We start from the raw sequence: 21848 nt of genomic DNA, 5'->3' as shown, positions 1-21848 counted from the left end.
TCTCATCGGTTTTGTCATCTTTAATAACTTTTAATCCAGTGACTTCATTGCGATACTTTTTCTTAGATAACTTTTACAGTTTTGAGCTACGTTAAACCCTTATTTTTATTATTTGTTTTTTTTTATAAACAAAAATGAATAAAATTTTTAATTTTTTCAAAATTTTAAATTCATTATTTTAAATTCATTATTTTAGCTCTTTTCTTACAAACAATTTTGATGGGTTTTTAACAAGTTTCGGATAAATACTTACTGAGATATAAACATTTTAAAAAATTGAGTAAGCTTGCAGAATATATAAAGTATGCATTATAAATACAGTATATCAATTAAGGGTAATACAATAACTTTCTCAGAAACTATTGAATATTTTCAATTTTTTTAAAGAAAATTTGTTTGGTTCAACTCTATAATAATATGCATACATTAAAGTTATTTTATTTTTCATCTCTTCAGAGACAAAAACCTCAACTTTAATTTTTTTTTAATGGGAATCTTTGTTTTTGGTTTTATTATATGATATATAAAACGTTTTCAAATAATTTTGTTCTTATAAATTTTATTATCCGATAATCTATTTACATTTTAAAAATTTTTAATGGTCTAATATTAATATAGAAATTCATCATTAATTTGGTTTCCATAATACCGGAGGCAATAATAAACTATTTCAAAAATCTATTAATTATTATCGTTATTTAGTTTTGCGTCACGAGTGACAGATATGATAATAAGAATTGTCAAGAAAAACTTGCTTATGTGACATTTATTAGAAGATATCACAATTACTATATGTTAATAATCAAATTATCAATAGAAAATCGGTAGAAAATCTTTAACAAGGAATAATAGAAGAATGATTCATCAAATAAAAAATATTCCATATCGTTAAAACAGCATAGGCGTAATTTGAATAAAATGTTTGGATGATTTAATTATCTATTCGTCCTCTTAAAAGTATTTTTATTTAAATTAACATGTAATTTTCATAATTTTTGCGAGAGTTAAGGTAGAAATAAACGGCTTATCCTCCCCTAGATATCCATATTTTAATCTTATGCAAATTACAATATTATAGAAAATTAAAGTTTAGGTTTTTTGAATCTGATGGGTTGAAAAAAATTATGTAACTAAATATATTATTGTAATTTTTGTATTAAAATTTTTTTCCTTTACAAAATATAAAAATGTTTAATAGTTCCTAAGAAAATGAGTGTTTTATATATAATCGATTACCTATACCTATATACTGAAATTACTCTTTTAAAATAATTTTTAATATTTCACTTAAGTAAAATTAAAACTATATTAAAAATATTATTAATTTAAAAAAACTAAAAAATATTAAAAATATTAAACTCAAAAGCCACAAAAATATTATATAATATTTCACTTGATTTATTCAATAAATCACTATTACTTAACACAACTTTTCTTTGTTTACTTTGAATTCACAAACATTTTAAAGTGATATTTGTGTTTTTTTTTTATTATAATGGAAATATTAAAGCTCTCATATGTCAGGTGTTTTTTTTTTTAATCCAAATAAATTCAATAAATTGTTGGATTGAATCCAATGATACTTATAATATTATTAACTTACTATTAATATTATTATAACTATTTTGTGTATTTACTTTTATACTTTTTCAAAGCAAAACCTAATGAATTTTTAATTTTAATTTATGGAAATGATACACAAATGCCTAATTTTATAACTAATTTAATATAAATTCCATTACTCACGGACTATTAGAGAAATGTTTCTCAAACATTTTTATTAAAAGTAATTTTTAATTATCATTATTTAATCCTTAAATAAACATCAAGTTATTTTAAATATTTTGAATTTCATTTGTGTTAATAACGATAAATTATGAAATAATTTTCCTCTACAGTAAAGGTGTTTGTAAAAAATGTTTCATTTAAACAGCTTGAACGTTATTGAAATTCTCTGATTAACGAGACGGCAAAATGCGTATGCAATTTCACTACATTCCTATATAAGTGCCGTTCACAGACCAATTAACGCGACAAATTAAATTATTTCTTTACACCTTGTCACATAAGCTCGGTCGTTAACATTTCAAATAATATCTTAACCTTTCTGATCACCCACGCACGCCCACAGATATTATAAAAACGTTAAAGATACGAATATTTCATAGAATATTCGACAGACTGTGGCTTTTTNATTGAGAAATGTTAAAGATACGAATATTTCATAGAATATTCGACAGACTGTGGCTTTTTTTTAATATCCGATTGTTGGGTATTAAATTATTCTATGCAAACAAACTATTTGAAAAACTCACTTCTGTTCAAATAAAATGTGCGTATAAATAATGAATAATTCTAACCACAAATTATATTCAATGCAATTTTTATTTTTAGTTCTTATAAAAAGTTTTAAGTAAAAAAAACCAGTAGATAGTTTATATTCGCTATATAATATAACTTCTTAAAATGATTTTTAATTTAATATTTAATATAATTTTATTACAAGAATACGTAGTAGTAATTGGGTTTGTACAATGCCCCTTTATAGTATATTTAATATAGCAGTATTAATTTCATTTTTAAACAATATTTCCATGATATATTATTTGTTTAATCAGTTAATTAATTTCACGTAGAATTAGTATATTTAAATATCAGATAAATCATAAGAGCTATTATCAGTCAAGTTGCTTATAAAAATAATCATTATAAATGGTTAAAAGATTTATTTAAAATCTTTAAAATGATCTATTTAAAACTCTATATGAAAATTTTATAAATTAATCAATATTTTAGGAAAATATACACAGTATTTTTCAAACAAAAATCTTCAGCTATCTTATACATAGTATACTTATAATATTATAAACGTATTTAATATTAAAAAATAGTCCGTGTTTAAAATTTTTCATTTTATTAGGAGACTTTTGAATAGGTAAATAGTAAAGTCACTGTTTATAAAGTATACGAATATATATATTCTACATTTTCATTTCTAAATTTCTATTTCCCCCCCGAATAACTCAAGCGAAATAACTTATTTATTTATTATATGAAGACTTAAATAATTTTTACGTTTTTTTATTACAAAAATCTTGCTTCAAACTCGTAAAATAAATTATATTGCTAAATAATGAATAAGTTTTGATACTTACTATTAATTTTATGCTAATGCGAATTAATTTATTTGGTTTTTACAGTATAAAACATCACCGCAAAACAGTCCATGGAATTCTAGATGGTAATCATTAACTGGAAAAAACAAGATTGCGCTGACAGTGAGGCCTATGATACACCGCTATGTAAATAATCAATACCCTTTCCGTATACATATTATTATTATTAAAAACATTATATCTCCGACAGTTATGCCAAAAAATGAAAGTATTTAATTGTTTTTTTGTTATTTGTAATCATTAAATGTTTAATAGACTTAAGGAAAATTAAACATAGATAAATTTTCTTAACGATCTCTTTAGATGTTGTATTTGTAATCGGTACTAACTTTCAACACAAAATTTCTTTTAAATTCCGAGAAAGTATTACGAATAAGTTACTAAAAAAATATCTGATTTTTTAAAAGCTGAAACAAATGTTGTGAAACATTACCAAATTGTTCGTAATTCGCCCGTAATAATAAAATAACCAATAATTAATTATACTCAGTAATGGTATAAGTTAAGTAATAAATATGATAAAAATTTTATTGCAGGGCTTATTTATTTATCTATCAACAGTGTCTGAAAATTAAGTATAATCCATTTTTTTATTTATTGCAAAAAGTGAATATTTTAAATTAACATAATTATTTATTTTATTTATCAGTTAATATTTTTTTTAACAATTGAATCGTGTTTATAATCTCTACACTGAATCATCGATATTCTGTGATACTAATATAAGTTTTATTTTATTTATATGAAACCAGTAAATATTTTAAGAACTTTAAGAACACTTTAGGAATCACTAAAACTCACTACCAATCTGACTAGTTAATAAAGTTTTACGGTTCATCTCATACAACTGTGTTTTCGTTCGATATGCAGTGGTCAAATTACTGGAGGTGCTTCAGCATCCTTAGGCTCTAGTACCTTCTTTGAATTTTAATACCTATAGTTTCAACGAAGTACTTTTATTTATAAAAATTTCCCATCAGTTTTTTTCTTGTATTACGTTTACATTATACTAAATATACAGGCATTTCAATATTATGCTACAGATCAACCATAATTGTTAGTTCAGTTTTACAGTTATATATATATATATTATTTTGGAGGATTGGGGATGTGCAAGGAAGAGTCCTATCACACCTTTATATGTCTTAAACAATTTTAAGCACCTCCTGGATTATTTCTCTAATTTGCGTCACTGCCAATATAGTGAACAAAAGCAAAGGAATTTATTTTTGAAGTTCGGCTAGTTTACTGTATTATAAAATACTAAAAATCTATTTAACAAATTGTTAACATTAATTATTTTATTATAGAAAATCATACTCCCTAGGTCGCTATGATTAGAGTAGTCCGGTTTTTTAAAATTGATTTGTTTTTGCTAAGCGTTTCTCTTCTCATTATTTAATAATGGTATTGATTTTATAACATTATAAATTATTAAAATATAGCTTTTAAAGCTTATCAAATCATTCTAAATGAACCCAATCATAAATATAAATTTAATTTTAACTACTTTTAAATACATTATTTATAATAAATTAGGAAATTATAACAAGTGTCCGTTTGATTTTAATTTTCATAAAATACTCCTAGTACATTAAAGTAGATACCTTAAGTAAATGTAATAATGTGTTTAGTATTTAAGTAGTATATTATTCTAACGTAGTATAGTTTGAGGTAAATAATGTGATAAAAATCACGTAGCTTTTAATGTTAGTGTCGTGTTGTTTGTTTTAATTTTCTGTAGAATTTTTATTTGTAATAATTGTTATTACCTTTTTAAAGGCTTTTAGCTCAGTCTTTTGGGACTGATAGCCTTAATTACAAAGACACAAAAGTGAGACTGGATTCCCTACACCAGGGAATACAGATTTATAGATTAAGCTATACAATAAATAGTAGCACAAATAGGGAAGTAGTTAAGGGAAGTATTTTAATATCAAATTACGTAAGTTTTCCGTAAAAATTTTGAATTTTTGATACACTTTCTTATGATTTATTTTATAAAATGAGTTAGGTGATTGAGTCATTTAACATAATATACTAGCCAGGTATTTCATTTCAAATAAAGCTAATACTCAAATATTTGAAGATGCAAACTAATTGATTTAATTATTTATTTAGTTATTTATACTTATATCGTCTACTAATTAAATTGTTTAAATTATGAAAAATCATTAAAAATACATTGATTTTTCTTATAAAAAGAAAACAATGGATCTTAAAAAAACATAATCAAAAATATAAATTAATTATATTAATTATATTTTATAAACGTACGTGTTTTTTCTCAATTATTAAATAATTTTATAAGAATCTATATAACATCCAAAAATATTTTTCTTCAATTTTTAAAAAAAAATTTTAATTTAATGACTTTGAATTGTACCTTAATTAATTATAACATAATTAATAATGTTATTTTTGAAAAATTGATCTTTTTTTATATTGTTAAGAACAGTATTAAGTATAAACAAAATAATAGAATATATGTAATGTATTTTGTGATTTAATATATTAATACATACATTTATAATAGAGTATAAACTTTAAACCTTAAAACAAACGTATTTACTTTTGAATCTTTCAAATATTTTAACTAATCCAATAAAAATCTTGTATAAAGGAAATCATATATATATTAATTAATAATCGATTAAATTATTTTCATAAAGCAAAGATAAATGTCAATTTCACATAACTCACATAGGGTGACTTCACCATAACGAATGAATAGTTAAAAATTATTCAACTATTAAAGATCTTTATTAACTTATATTTTGATGTCACATTCATAATGTTAATAAATATTTGTTCTCTAGAAAATTCTCTATAATTTTAATGTGAAAATATTTATAACTAAAACAAAAATTTTAATTTATGTGTAATTTTGAAAATTGGAATTTTTCAGTTAATGAACAGTTAGGAAATTATATCTAAAATTATAATATTGTAGAAGAACTTCATTTAGATTTTTTTTTAAATAAAAACTGCTAGTAACACCTTATAAAAATCATCTTATACATTTTTTTAGTTAAAATCTTGTTACATTCTTTCACTGGCAGTGTTCATTCATTCATTTGTCAAGTTATCGTATAGTCATTTTATGAATAATTCTACTATTCAATAAAGATTTCTTATATTTCAAATTTTATTTAATGATTCTATATCATAATTTAACTACAACATTTAATTACGTATTAATATAATTGTTGGATATTTTAACTGATTTAAAATAAAAATTAATTAATTACATGTTAGTCATTTTAATAAAAAAATAATAAACTTCTTAATATTAAGATTGATTAAATAAATCTAAGGCGAATTTTATTTAATTTAAAACGGTAGTATCTGTAGTAAAAGTAAAAATTATTAAATTATGACTTATCTTTTATGACAGCATTAATAATTACAATAAAAAATTATTATAATAATTTAACATGACATTTCAATGTCATGTTATATTTTTTTAAACGCGTAAAACAAATTAAATTTTAATCATATAAATAATATTAAAATGAGAATACATATTAGATTTTCATTAATAACTATTGTGGAACAAGTTACCTTATTTAAACGCCCGTTACAAAAATTGGGTCCAAATGATTTCAAATTGCTTCTTTTTTATTTTATATTAGTTTTATTATATTTTAAATTCAAAAAATTTATTATTAATATTATAGATTGCTCACTGGCCGGTTTTTTGGTCAACGCGAAACAACTTTTCATAAAAGTAATAATAATAATATATGTCATTATGATAAGGCTATCTAAATGAGAAAAATTTGATTATTCGATAATCAAATGAATTTTAGCTTATTACAATTTAAATTTAACATAAAAACACAGTTCTTAAAGAGTATTCTTATTGAATGAAAATATTATTACAGTAATAAATAAAATTAATTTTATAATTTTGGAAGTGCAATAGGTTATTAATTTTTATTAATTTTGATTTCAGTGACGTAATTAGGATATCGTCCTGGGAGGTAATACATAAGACAATTGTTCACTAATCCCTACAAACGAAAAAACATATCTACACCCATGTCCCATTATTCTGATACGTTATTGCCAAAAACAAAAAAGTAGTAATAAATTCAATTAATAACTTCCATGAATAATATGCATGTTGATGATAAAAAAAATTTAAAATGTATCTTATGTAAAAATAATAACGCTATAATAAAATAATGTAATATACATTATATTACATTTGTCAAAGAAAACGCTATATTAATTCCCTGTACTAATTATTCCAATAATTAAAAATATTACGAAGTGCAGCTGTTAGATTATTCTACAATTGCAATTTAACATTTAAAAAATGTTTAATATAGTTACAAAATGTACAGTAAAAAAATTCACCGACAAAGTGGTATTGAACTGTCACCAATACAACACAACTATTAGCAATAACATCATGGGCTATAATTAAACACGTTGCCTTTGTACTGACATTCGTCCGATAACGCGATAACGAAAACGTAGCCAATGAGCCAATCTATAGAAATAATATTGTCTAACTATACTCAATGATAGTATTTAAAGTTAAATTCGTAGTGCATTTGAAGTTTTGCAAAATTAAATGTAAAACAAAATTAAATTATATACTCAAATAATACAAAAATTCGATGATTCAGTTTGGTTTTTATAACAAAATTGTTTTAATTAAAAATAAATTTATTAACATCTCGTTCTAAAAATAGTCCTTAAAAATAATCACACCAACCTAAAAGCTCCTAATTCTTAAATTAAAGAGACTCTGTATTCAATTTTTTTTACGTAGTTAATTGTAATTTCTTATGTTATTATTTCATTACTTATACGAAATTTTGTACAAGTAATTTTGTTTAATTTTATAATGGTTTTTATTTGGCATTTAAAATTAGAATTTTTAATGTCAGAATTTATGCAGTAACGAGAAAATTATTATTACTTAAATATAAATTTATGACAATAACAATAAATATTTAACATTCTATTTAAATAAACATGATTGTGTTGAACTAATGACAATAATGTAAAGTGAGAAATATTTGTTATAGTTTTTTAATATTAATATAACTCGACCAAATACCCACAATTTTATACTCTTTCTCTCAATAATTTAATATAATTATACAAAATAATGAGTTTTTCTTATACTAGAAAAACTAAAAGTTCGTAAATAGTTTTTCCACTCATTAATTCTAAATCATGTAATAATTTCACCATAAAAAAATAATTATAATAAATTTAAATTTGTTAATTCTAATAATTTTGTATTATACAGATTAAGGTTATTTTCTCTGTATCGTTGAATTATTATTATATATTCATATTATAAAATAACATGAAATGTTTTTTCAAACAATTACTACTTAATTATTGAGAGAAAGTAATGAAAAGACACTCGAGTATTAAAATTCTGAAATTTTATTCTTCAATTCATTCGCTATATAGTTTTTTACTGTAGTGGTTATCATAAAAAACAAGTAACAAATGTATTTTATTTTATTACAGAATGAGTTTTAAAAAGATCCTAATAACAAAACAACAAATTGATAGTAAACTAAATATGTGTTAATAAAACATTTTAATTTTAAATTTTCAAATATCTTTGCCAAGTCATATTTTTTTAAAACATTAAATCATTCATTTTAACCTTATGATATAAAATAAAAGTCTTGCAATTGCAAGTTTCTTTTGAGTGTCTTGTTTTTGCAAAAGCATACCATAGAATAATTTTAGTTAGAAAATAAGTCGATACATTTAATAATATAACTAAAAAAAAGTAACAATCCTATTTTTGAAAATGTGACAATAATATAATTATTATATATATGATAAATAATAACATATTAGTTTCACAATTTACTGATTTATTACTAACTATGAAATTCTAATTATTATTTTCAGAGTCGTAACTAGGTCTTGGCAAAACTGACCTAGGTCAGACGCACAACAAACAAAGGGGCATTAAACTCAAATTAAATTTACATATATATATATAGGGAAATACTTTTAACGCTAGCCACTCGATTTATCTTAAAATAATAATTTTTTATTTTTGTATTTTGTAAGTTACTCATGTATTTATATGTTATTAAATAATTTTTATGTCCATTCTTTATATATTATAGGGGTGTCAACTCTAAATTTTTTTAAGGCAACATACTTATTCTACTAGATTATTAAATAAAAAATGATCTAATCAAAAAAATGATTGGTCATTAGCAACTTTTCGTGTAATATTTGAAAGTTATTAACATTTTTTAATATAGACTGGAGGTGAAGAATTTCGCTATTTTATCCTTAATCATTTCTCGTATGCTCTCCTCTTATTTAGATGCAAAATTGTGAATATCTCCCGAAGTACTGATCCAAATGTTATTACCGATCAATCATTTTCTTAATAAGATTATTTTCAAATTATAGGCTAGTTAAATATGTATGATGTCATTAGAAAAAATAAAGTTCACACCTCTGTAATAAATAACAGATGAACATAAAAAATATCCAATAACAGATAAATGAAGATTCATATGTAGCTAATAAAAGCTATAATAAAATTCCCCAAAAAATTATTATTTTAATGGCTAACGTTAAAAGAATCACTCTATTTATATATATACATAGAGAGTTTTGACAAATCCAATAACTTTCCATTCAAGAATATTTTGTATCACTTTGTTTTTTATAATTTAAGCATTTTTGGACTACATTGATATCATATTTTGTACTATTTAATTTTAATTTTAAAATGTTTTCATCATTTCAAAATAACTATTTTTTAAACCTTTCTTATTAATTCTTATGATGAGTCGATAACAACTTAAGGATAAATATTTAATTAGTTATATGCATTTTTGTACATAGAGTAGGCATGTAATGTATGTATGACTATGCTATATACTCTATGTAATGAAATGTTTGTAACTCAATAAGTATTTATCCTTAAGTTGTAAGAAACCCATCAAAATTTTCTGTAAGAAATGAAAAACATGGCTATTTTTAAATTTTGAAAAATTTTATTTATTTTTTTTTTATTATTAGAGATAAATAATAAAAAATATACTTTTAATGAAGCCCAACAAAGGTAAATATTATTAAAAAAAAAAATAATAACTCAAAATATTTGTTGGATCACAAGTTTGATGTCAACACCTGGTGTCCCACTTTATATTTATAAAAGTGAAAATGTAATAAATGCTTAGGTGCGCTGTTGAAACTTACTACGGCTCTGATTATTTCATAGTATTGTTAATTTAATAATGTAATAATTATTTTATTATATTTAGATCTTAATAATATTACTTCATTTATTTGTAGTATAATCTTTAATTTTTAGATCAACTTCAGACAGACATTGATTAATCAAAAAATTAATACTTTTTTTTTTTTAAATATTTTTTTCTAATTATTTTTAATTTCAATTCCATGAAAAATTATATGTAGTGCTATTTTTAGCTCAGTGACATATTAAAAATATACATTTATACATACAACTTATATTCCCTATATATATATTAAATTATAACAAACTTCCTTTTTTTAAATATCCTAATGATTATAAAATATTTACTTGTCATATCTATCAACATATCCCAAAGTAACTATATCTTATCAAATATCCTAGTAGCACGGGGCAGTACCGGGAAGGGTTTAGAAATACCTGAATGATCAGTTAAACAGTTACAATAAGTTCCAAATTAATACACATGATTCCTAAAAGTTCCAACGGGTAGTAAGTTTTGCGACAATTGTCCGAGGACGAGTAGTTTTGGAAAAGATTCAAAATTTTCCATTTTGCTTCCTGTTTACTTTTATTAGAGAGGTTAAAGAATATTCTAAAACGTTTAATAGCAGCCTTTTTTTTAATGGTGGATATTAGGAAACTTTTTTATCTTCATATTTACTTATTTATTAGATATATTTATAAGATTTATTATACCATTTATTAAATACTCAACTTTCTGCTAAAGTAGCTAACAGGAACTTCCGAGGGAAGCTCAATGCTACTAGGACACTAATTAAATTAACTAATTAATTAATTATAATAATATTTACATTTCTTTTAACACATCCACATTGGCTATCAATATTTCGAACATTTTCCCACAAACATTTGCATATATCTAGTAAATAAAACAAACTCAAACTTTAAGTCTGAATAATTTAAATAGACTTATTAACTACAGTGTTAAATTTCAAATTATCTATTTTACCGAATTTAAAATTAAAGTTTTTGTACAAACCTTTATTTTTAATTCATATGTATGTATTTATTGAATATTTTAATAGTCTGAAGTTGATATTTTAATTATAATATTACACATATGTACCACACTATACATTATTAGTATATACAGTACATACATACTATACAAAATGTAAAGGAGTATGTATATACAAAATATACAGTATTTATATATTGTTATTATAGATAATTTTAATAATAATTATTTATTACATAAATTTTACGTTATTTTTAAAAATGTTTACGTATCTGTGATTGCAAGGTATTGTTTCGATTATATGTTTAATTGAAATGTTCGGCGGTGAGGGTATAGTTAAATAACAAATTGTGTACTATGCAATGAGAGCATACGTTTTATTATATTTTAAGTAGCTGAGTATATATATTTACATTTTTACTATAAGATCTAAAAGTTGTAATTTTAGATTTAATAGATATATTGTATAATGTTCATTATTAATGTAATATAAAACTATATTTATATATCTTTAATTACTATTTTTGTTTGTCCTAATTATACATTTATGTGGCAGAAATATATTTCATTATCAGTAATATAGTGACAATATGTTTTAATGGGAATATATTAAATAAAATCATGATTTCTGTGTATTCATCATGTAAAATTTTATATTAACATTTATTAATACTGTTGAACTGAAAATGTATAAAACTGAATGAGTTACTGATCCATTTATTTTATAATTCTTGTATTCTTCTTGTTTAGCTATTTTTTCATTATTCTTAAGTTACTTGTAATAAAACTCAATATTATTAACATTGTACTCATAAGGCTTCATTTGTTTGCGTAATAAATTTAACCTGTTAGCTAATTTACTATGTTATTAATTTATTTTATATTTAGGCTTATACTAAATCTAATCTCACTCCTATTTAAAATAGAAAAAGTATTATATTTTATACTTATTTTGTTTTACTATTGAGTCTATATTCATTTATCCCAAAAGTTATTAACTTTTATAGTTTGAGAAAGTGTATTTATTAAAAAAATTATTTATTGTCTTCACCAAATTCGTATATTAATATTTAATTATAATAAAATATTATCTCTATACATATATTTATAACATAATAAAAAATTTTTTTTTTCTTTTCAAATGAAAAAAAAATGTTATATTCACCAGATAATTATTATTATTATGGAGATATAACACTTATTTCCCTTTTTAGCAGAACATTAGTATGTTCATAGGATCTACAAATTATAGGTTTATTATAAATTGTAAATCAATTTTGTAAAATTTTTCTAAAAATAAATAATTTTTAAGACCATATTTATTCAAGTAGCGTAAATTAGTAAGGACTATTAAGATTTTTTTGGTAGCTCATTGACACAATTTGGACCTAATAGTCTTATTTAAATTGTTTAATATTCATTTAACAGTGCGTGTATTATTTTGTACTTTTTCGAATAATTGAACTCATTGAATAAATTAACTCAGAAAATTTTTCTTTATTAATTAAAATGGGAGCATGAAATTTGAAATTTAAATTCTAATTTTTTTATAATCATATTTTGGTTATAATTCTATCATATTTAAATGATAATTGAGTTATTTTACATAAATACACTACAGTTAAACTAAACTTAACTTCGTTTATGTTATAACTAAATTTTTATTATAAAAATTATAATAATAATTAAATAAGATATTTAAAAATATATATTTTTATAAATTATTTTTTTAGTATTATTTATTTTCACTTTAATTTCTGATCATTATATAGTAAGTGAAACATACATTTCATGACTTTTATGGTTTATTTATTGATTTGAAAAACTCAAAAAAAAAACACATGTTGACACAATAAGAAGAATTGTTTGTTGTAACAATTGTAGTTAATAATTTTCTTACTTGGTTGTTACATAACGAATTCCTTTTTGGCACTAAATACTCGATCTGTTTATAGTGTTCGCCCATAAAGCTTTTGCATACAACTTCTGTATTTGGATATCCATTTAATTTATAAGACGCATTTACAAGTATTTTGGTTAATATTTTATTAATCATAAATTCAACAAATATAGACATAAAAAGGAATTTAATTACTGTCAGATTTCAATCTATAATGATTCTCTCTATGCCTGGGTCTGACTTTATTGATTTTTTTATAAAATAATTTCAATTTTATATATTTTTCGACTAAATAAACATGGTTGCTTCTCTAAAAATACCTTTGTTACTCCCCTGTGTTTAACATTTTTGACGGTTAGACGTACCTATACACATTCTGAATACTTTATTATGTAGTTCATATAAAAATCAAATAAATAATAATGTATTTAAATTTTATGGGAGACAGAATGACATGGAGTAGAAAAATTATAAGTAACACTTGCCGATTGAATATTTTATGTATTTTATAAATTCTGGTTTATATAATTTAAATAATATATATATACATTATATCTATGTATATGTATATAATGAATTTATAAATTTTGTTAGTTATTCCAAACACTTCATCAGACAGTACAAATTTGTATTAATAGTCTCGGAAACTTGAAAATGTAATTTAACTGGAGTTATAGTGTTGGGGAGTTAGGCGGTATATTCTCTCCTATCACGAAAAATATTTTTACTTTACTGTATATTCCAACAACAAATTTGTACTAACTTGGATCCTTTTAAAATGGGTCAATCAAAATGTATATATGCATATAAATTAGGGATATATTAAATATTCGGAAACTAATAGGTATCCGACATATTCTACTGATATTTTGTCAGTAATTTATGACATAATAAATCACCTATTTTAAGTAATGTATCAAGCGGCAGTCGATTAGTTCAAGAGTTTAATAAAAGTTCAGAACGTAGTAAAAGACGTAAAGTCGGAACTTTATTTCTATTTCTTCTAATTTCTACAAACTACTCTTTAAAAATAATAACAGTAATAAAAGATAATCTTAATTGGATTATATTAATCTGATAAATAAACTATTTAATTAAATAGTATTTATCAGTTGGATTAACAATTTTTTAATACATATAACTTTTTTTACTATAAATTGTAATAATTTAAAAAAAAATGTTGCCAAAAAAAAATTATTTTTAAATAATTTTTACAAGAATATAGAAATTTTCGTAAACAAAAATATCAATTTATGTTTCAATGGTCATATATCTTGGGTAATTTTTATTTAATTCAAATTTTGTAATTTTAAAAAAAATGTTGACATATTTTGCCTTAATATTTTTTGCTTTCATGCCACTGTGGGGTGCTAGAACTCTTAAATGTAAAGTGCAATAATTATAATGTATCTTATGAATTTTCTTTCTAGATATGAGCATTTATGACGCCGCATTTAAAATGTTAAAATATAGTAAAAAATATTTTTTTTTGCAATTATTAGTTAATTCCTTTAACATTAATCTACCTCAACATGGTGGATGATTAATAACACACATTGACAGGGAGTTTCGTTTAACGTTACGACATCTAGCGGAGCTTTACTTAAAAATTATTGACTGATAATTGAAATTACCGTTTAGTCTTTGATTTATTAACTTTAAATCTTTTCTCGTGTTTTATTATTATCATATTGAAATTAATTTAATTACCAAGATGTATTTATTCATCTAGAGTATTGCAAATTCATCCACATTTCTTGCATTATGCTGTCAATTGTATTGGATGTTGCTAGACTATAAATAGTCATTAATATTTAAAAACTATTATTAATATTTTGCAAATTTCTAAAATTTAATAAATATTTTTGAATGCTTGTTTATTTATAGACAAATTCGCAATTTTATTATTCTTCGTGTAAGTACCTATATATTTGAAGTTTTAGTAGTTCACATTTTATTTGTTTGTCGCAAAAAAAATAATAGGTAGATTGATTAATTAGTTAAGTTATTCTTATAAGAGTACATAGAAATAATAAATGAAGGAACACATATTTTTATCTATTGTATATGATCAATTTTTATATCATACACGTTTCCAATACATACTCTATAAATACTTTTTTCGTTTAGCATTATTAAAAATTAAGAAGCATTATATTATAGATGTTTAGTGTTTTATTATGTGCATCTTAGGTCTAGGCTTTTTTTTTAATATGTCAAACTTGTATTTCTATCTTTTCTAATAAAATAAATTGAAAATCAAAAATATAATACATAATATAATTATAAAAAGTCAGTCAGATTTGAGTAATAATGACAATCTTAAAACATTTTTTTAGACACATTGCACAGAAGAGAATAACAATTTAAACAAGTCATTTGAAAATTGAGACTATGTATCCATAATTTACTAAATTGTTTTATTTAGACTTGATTTGTCAATTTGAACGTTTTTTACTAGAATAATTTCAAATTAAAGTGACCATAAAAATACAATATATATAAAAAATATAAAAATATAACTGTTGTGCAAATGTATTATTAAAAATGAAATATTAGTTTATCACATATTTAAAACATTGAGTTTTACGTTAAATCTTAGGTTTAAAAATGATTTAAACCATAATCCAAAATAAATATAACTTTAAAGTATAGAACCACTACATTATATTTTATAATAAGAAAGACTGAAGTTATTTGTGGGCCTAGGCACATTTTTCATAAGCTCTCTTTATCGAGCTTTCCCAAAATTCAGACTATGACATAGTTATGTAATCAACATAATACTATAACAAAGATACTGAATAAAATAAAATTCTTCAATAATAAGTTTATTGATCCTCAATTTCTCATTGGCCTTGAGTATAGTGCCAAACAATGCAAGCCTCTATTTTATGTATAACTATTGATAAATATTATTGGTAGCAATTAGAATTAATTAAAATTTTTAAATTTGTAAAGATCAAATAGTAGTTATTTTATCAATTGTTTTTACTTGTTTGTACTAATTTTATATATGTTGTGACAGTTTATTTAAAGTAAAAATGTTCAAAACATCAAGCCACAAATAAATAATTATATTACAACAAAAAAAATTTTTGACAGAACCTCAAAAAATTTATTTTATAACTAGTATTAAGAGAATAAAAATTACATTTTTGCATAGTAATATTAACAAAACTATGACTTATAATACCCTAGAAATGTTGTTTGATAAATTAAGTTAATAACAGTGTAATCTAAAAGATAAGTTATTAATAAGGTCAAAATTAAAAAATTTAAATATAAATTATTTTAATTCTTACTTTAAATAAAAGTATTTTATTGAAACTTCCAGAGGTTGGATACAATCAGGGATAATTATGGTATAGATTACCAGGTCAAAAATTAATTTTATAAAGTACTACTATACTTTTAATTTTCTAGTGTAAATCCCTTTTATAGTAATACCAGTTAAAACAGTTAAGCAACTAGATAGCATTCTTTATTTGTGCAAGCCTGATTTTAAGCCATAATTTTATTTAAAATAAATATCAAATACTATTATTCTTCAAAAATAGTTTATTAATAACTAATTAAAAAAATTGTATTATTAAATAAATTATAATAGTTTTATAAATTTTAAATGTTTTTTAGGATTTATATTGCTAGAAAGTTTTTAAACCATGAATGATATATATGATTTGGATAATAATTCTGGAAACTTAAGCATTTCACAAAAATACAGTGTTAACGATTATTGTAGATTATGTGCGAGCAAACACAATCACATGATACCTATATACATCGATGAAGGCATTCATCATAAGCTTGAAAAAAAATTGAGAACTCATCTACCTTTTCTTAATGTATAGGAAATCAATGTTCAAACTGGTTTTCATATAAATCCTTCATTTATATTAATTTATACAGGTGCAACAAAATGATTTATTACCGCAACATATATGTTACCATTGTGCATCAACTATTTTAGTTTGGGATAAATTGTATGAGAGTTGTGCAGATGCTGATTATAAACTAAAAGGTATGTTTGAAGTGGTTATTTCAAATGAACAACTGCTATGCAAGGTAAATATCATTATATAGTGTTCAATTGTTTTTTAATAATAAATATATTTTATAGCATGAATATATATTTTAGGATAAGCAAGAAGACTTTTGTGTTGCAAATGCACTTAGTAGGTAAGGCATTTTTATTTGATTGGTCTTGTGATTAGTAATAGAAATAATTCCAAAATCTATACTTAGAGAGTAAAGAATAATACCATAAAAGTAAATTAACATTGTGAGGACTTTAATTATAGTGGATATTGGAAATTGTGTTATAATTTAATGTTTTGAACTTGGTCAAATATTTCATGCTAATTGGAGATCTGAAATTTATATTAAGATTATTATTGTTTTATAAATTAAAACTTTTAAAAATTATATTGAGTATTGAATGTTTTAAAATGTATTTATTATGTAAATTTGAATATATTGAAACTGACACTTAATAATATTTAACTTTTTCTTTCTTCTAAAGGATCAAAGTAACTTAGCTGTGCTTATTATTAATAAATTCATCGTTAGAAAAATTTACTTAAATATTAATAATTAGCTATGTAAAATTAATTAAAATGTTTATAATAGTAGATATATTTTTAAAAAAATTTAATTTGAACAATGTTAATAAAATTTAGTCTTGTACGGTTGTCTCATTAATTAAAATATTAAGGTTTAACATATAGATCTTTCATTATTTAGATACTATATGATGTTAATTAATGTTAGAGACTCTATAATGTATTTTTTTTTTAGCTAGCATAAAATATTTTTTTGCCTTTTATAAAAATAACTATTGAAATTTTAATTTAATATTACTAATTTTAATTGAGTAATCCTAATTATCAAAAGTAATATACTTTTTTATGTAGTCACATATTTTAATTTTTAATTTTTGAAAAATAAATTAAGTTGATTTACATTGTAATAAATTACTTAGTGTTTTCAATTTCTTTGTTAATAAATGAGTTTCTATATAATCATCATATATTATCAAAAAAAATAATATTTAATTGGTTAAATAGCATTTGTTTTAGCATTATCTTCTACTTATATTTATAAATAAATATTAAATTAATCATAATTGACAAAATTTATTAATGATATAAATCTTAAAATAAAATTAAGTAATTCTTAAAAGTGTAAATTACATTAGTTAAGAAAAATTATTAATGAATTCATTTAAAAATAATTTTAGGTATATAATAACTTATTAATGAACTCATTAGTGTTTTAACATTGTTACTTCAACTTGCATGTATGTGCATGAGTGCATGTATGTGTCACAATTTAACAATTAATATAAAAACATAAGTGAATAAACATTTTGTGTAGTTTTCAAAATATCTGATTTTCTAATAATAAAATATTATTTTAATAATTAATTTTTTTTTTAATAAAACTAATTTTTTAAGACACTTTGATATAAAAATTTAATTAATGAAGTATTAAATTTATAAAGAAGTTGTATATATCTAGTATTATAATATATATTGAAATTAAAAAAAAAATTTTCATTTTACCTTTTATTTTCTTCCAGTGAATTGACTAAAGATAACTTTTTTGATTGTGAAAGAAAAAATATTTATACTGATTCACCCTTGGAAGATTTAATTTCATTAACTGATGTAAATAGCAATGTAACTGACTTTAATAACCAGTTTGAACAGTTTAAGAACATTTGTTATAATGAACGAGTAGATATAGATCAACCTGAACATATTGATATAACTTCTTTAATATCTAATAATGATAGTATAATGAACTCCATCAAAAATCCTTTAAATGACTCAAATGAAAGTATTAAATATGAAAACAAAAAGGACAGTACTAGTTTATTTATGAATGAAAAACAGCAAATACAAGAAACATCATGTCATATATGCAAAATTGTATTTAAATCACGGTATAATCTAATACGTCATTTTCAAAAAAGACATCCTGAATGTAAAACATATGAGTGTGACCTTTGTCTCATTAGTTTTTCTACAATTGACAAGTTCAAGGAGCACTTAAAATACATGCATTCCAGTGACTGTGTATTTGATGTAATCAAGAATAATGTGGAAGATTCCAAACAAGTTAGGTTTGCATGTGATGTTTGTGGTAACATGTATAAAAACAAAGCATCAGCTATGAACCATCTATTGACTCACACGTCGAATAAAACTGTTATGTGCCAGCTGTGCAATTTTATGTGTTACACTAAACAGCAGCTAGCTGTTCATCAAGCTAAGCATGACAAACGATTTATATGTGACATATGCAATAAACGTTTTGCACAAAAATCGCAGCTAGATACACACATTAAAGCAGTCCATTACAACCAACGCCCATTTTCTTGCTCATTATGTACAAAATCTTTCAAAACCAAAGGCTCTCACGACGCCCATATGATAGTACATACAGATACACGTTTTCATCAATGTCCATACTGCGATAAAAAATGTCGTAAGCGGTATGATCTTACATTGCATATTCGAACACACACGGGTGAAAAACCATTCAAGTGCAGTGTTTGTGGACGTGGGTTTGTGCAGATGTGTGATACTCGCAAACACGAAATGCTCCATTACAGACCAGACAAAAAAAAGTTTTATCCAGTTACTGTAGCAGTTGTTGAAAAAACAATAAAAGATTTTCCTTAAAGTTTTTTTTCCTAAAAATTGAAATGGTTTATTAGTCTATATTATTAATAACAATTTTTACTAGAAGTTACTCTAAATTATGTAATTGGTTTTAATTCATAAAATATTGCATTTATAATTTTATTTTTAATTGTTTAATTGTGTAATTTTTTTTTTTTATAATTAATAAAAAAATGTACTAATACATCTTTAGGTATTTTAGATAATAAATATTGATTAAATATTAATTTAGTGTTTATATATTTTGGATCCATCCCTTATATTTTGTAAGTACATCAAATTTATGTTATCAATAGAAAATTTTGAAATTGTATTTTAGTTATTAACATAAAATAATTCGAAACTAAACGCTATTAATGTACTTTTCAACTTTCTCGTCCTATTATTTGGATATTTTTTATTCTGAAATTTTGGTTTAATAGTTTATATAGATCAGACATTATTCTAGTTAAATTTATTTTTTAACATGTTAATTATAACACATTAGTCATATATGTATGTTGTCTTAAAATAAAAGAAAGGGTGATATGCTTTATTGAGTAATAGAATTATATGTATCCAAAGAAAGCAAAAAAAAATCTCAATATATTATTTTAAAAATCAAGTAGCCAGTATATAATTATACCGTATAATCACCCATATATTATACTACCTGTATAATAATTTCATACTATCAATTCATAATTAAAGATTTACGTTCACTAAAAATTAAAAAAAACAGTAATTCGTTTACTGACTTTATTTATAGTCTGGGTTATAAGAAATCAATCGTTTGATAAATTAATAATTGTTTATGACTACACAATTACTCAGTATTGAAAATAAAAATTTCTCAGTATTCAGAAAATGACATTTTGATAACAACTTTTGGACTGGTATTTCAAAAGTAATGACAATTTTAAATTATAAACTTGAAATGGTAGCATGACTTTAATATTATTTAGTCGATTGTAAATATCCTGCCTCCCACATATAATATATACAAATAAATATGTTTGTTGCATTTTTAAGCATTTAAGTCGACATCCCTATAAGTTATAAAGGTGATACTAAAAGTAATTAGAAGCTAATAAAACAAGACATATATATATAACTAAGGAATCCAATTTTTTTTTAATATTGTATATATTTTGCGATTAATTAAGTATTATCGTTGACTATATCAATATTATATATGGGGCAAATATTTATAAACAATATATTATTCAGTGGCGTAGATACGATTATTTTCTAGGATGGTTTATTTCATATTAAATTTTTGATTAATTAATATTTAAAGATGTATTATTTTATATAAAATTAATTGATAATATTATTAACAATATGTAAAAAAATAATGATAAAAAATAATTTTAATTCGTACCTCTACTTTATTTATAAATAATTTTTTTTTTGGATCTGGGTGGGTTTTAACCCCTTAAACCCCCCTGTATCTACGCCACTGTATTGATTTACTAAAAATTTTTAGACCCGGGTCAGTGACAATGTCCATTGCTCATGTCCACGACCCGTCTATTTAGAAACTGACCGGAGTAGTTCAGGTCGGTCCACACATAAGAAACAATGTAGAAAACAATAATTATAAAGTTATAAACCCTGTTAATTCTAATAAGTCGTTTTTCTCGACTTCATAGAAAAAAAATTTAAATAAACTTAACTTTATATTTATTATACGTTAAATTCATATAATTTTTATGTAAATCGGTGGCCTAATCACTCTGACATTTTTTACAAATTAATAACTGTGTAAAATGGAAATTAAAAAAATGGGTGCACATATAAAGTTTCAAATTTGATTTTTGGCGAGAAGTTGTTGTGCCCTAACCACTTTTTCATGATTTCAGAAAACGCACAAAATTAAAAA

At 22.4% G+C, this 21848-nt stretch overlaps 2 protein-coding genes across 5 annotated transcripts in view; both read left to right on the top strand.

Moving 5' to 3' along the window:
* Positions 1–12201, top strand: part of LOC126899366 (uncharacterized) — a 31551-nt gene extending 19350 nt beyond the window's left edge. For 2 of the 4 annotated variants that reach the window (XM_050674243.1, XM_050674244.1), the window contains exon 4: positions 3201–5338. In XM_050674243.1, the coding sequence (XP_050530200.1) occupies positions 3201–3245 (45 nt within the window). In that variant the 3' untranslated portion in view covers positions 3246–5338. Of the gene's footprint in view, positions 1–3200; positions 5339–9074 lie in introns of those variants that run through there. The other 2 variants (XR_007702563.1, XR_007702564.1) reach the window with 2 other exon arrangements.
* Positions 12202–14949: 2748 nt separating this feature from the next.
* On the top strand, positions 14950–20176 carry LOC126899355 (zinc finger protein 836-like). The gene is made up of 5 exons (XM_050674225.1): positions 14950–15207; positions 16929–17140; positions 17205–17360; positions 17434–17474; positions 18877–20176. Exons 2-5 carry the CDS (start codon positions 16958–16960, stop codon positions 19982–19984), a joined length of 1488 nt encoding a protein of 495 aa, XP_050530182.1. The 5' UTR covers positions 14950–15207; positions 16929–16957; the 3' UTR covers positions 19985–20176.
* The last annotated feature ends 1672 nt before the right edge of the window (positions 20177–21848 follow it).

This window comes from Daktulosphaira vitifoliae, unplaced genomic scaffold (genome assembly GCF_025091365.1).
Source record: "Daktulosphaira vitifoliae isolate Bord-2020 unplaced genomic scaffold, ASM2509136v1 Scaffold_2, whole genome shotgun sequence".
NCBI lineage: Eukaryota > Metazoa > Arthropoda > Insecta > Hemiptera > Phylloxeridae > Daktulosphaira > Daktulosphaira vitifoliae.
This window is presented reverse-complemented; position numbering and strand designations above follow the sequence as displayed.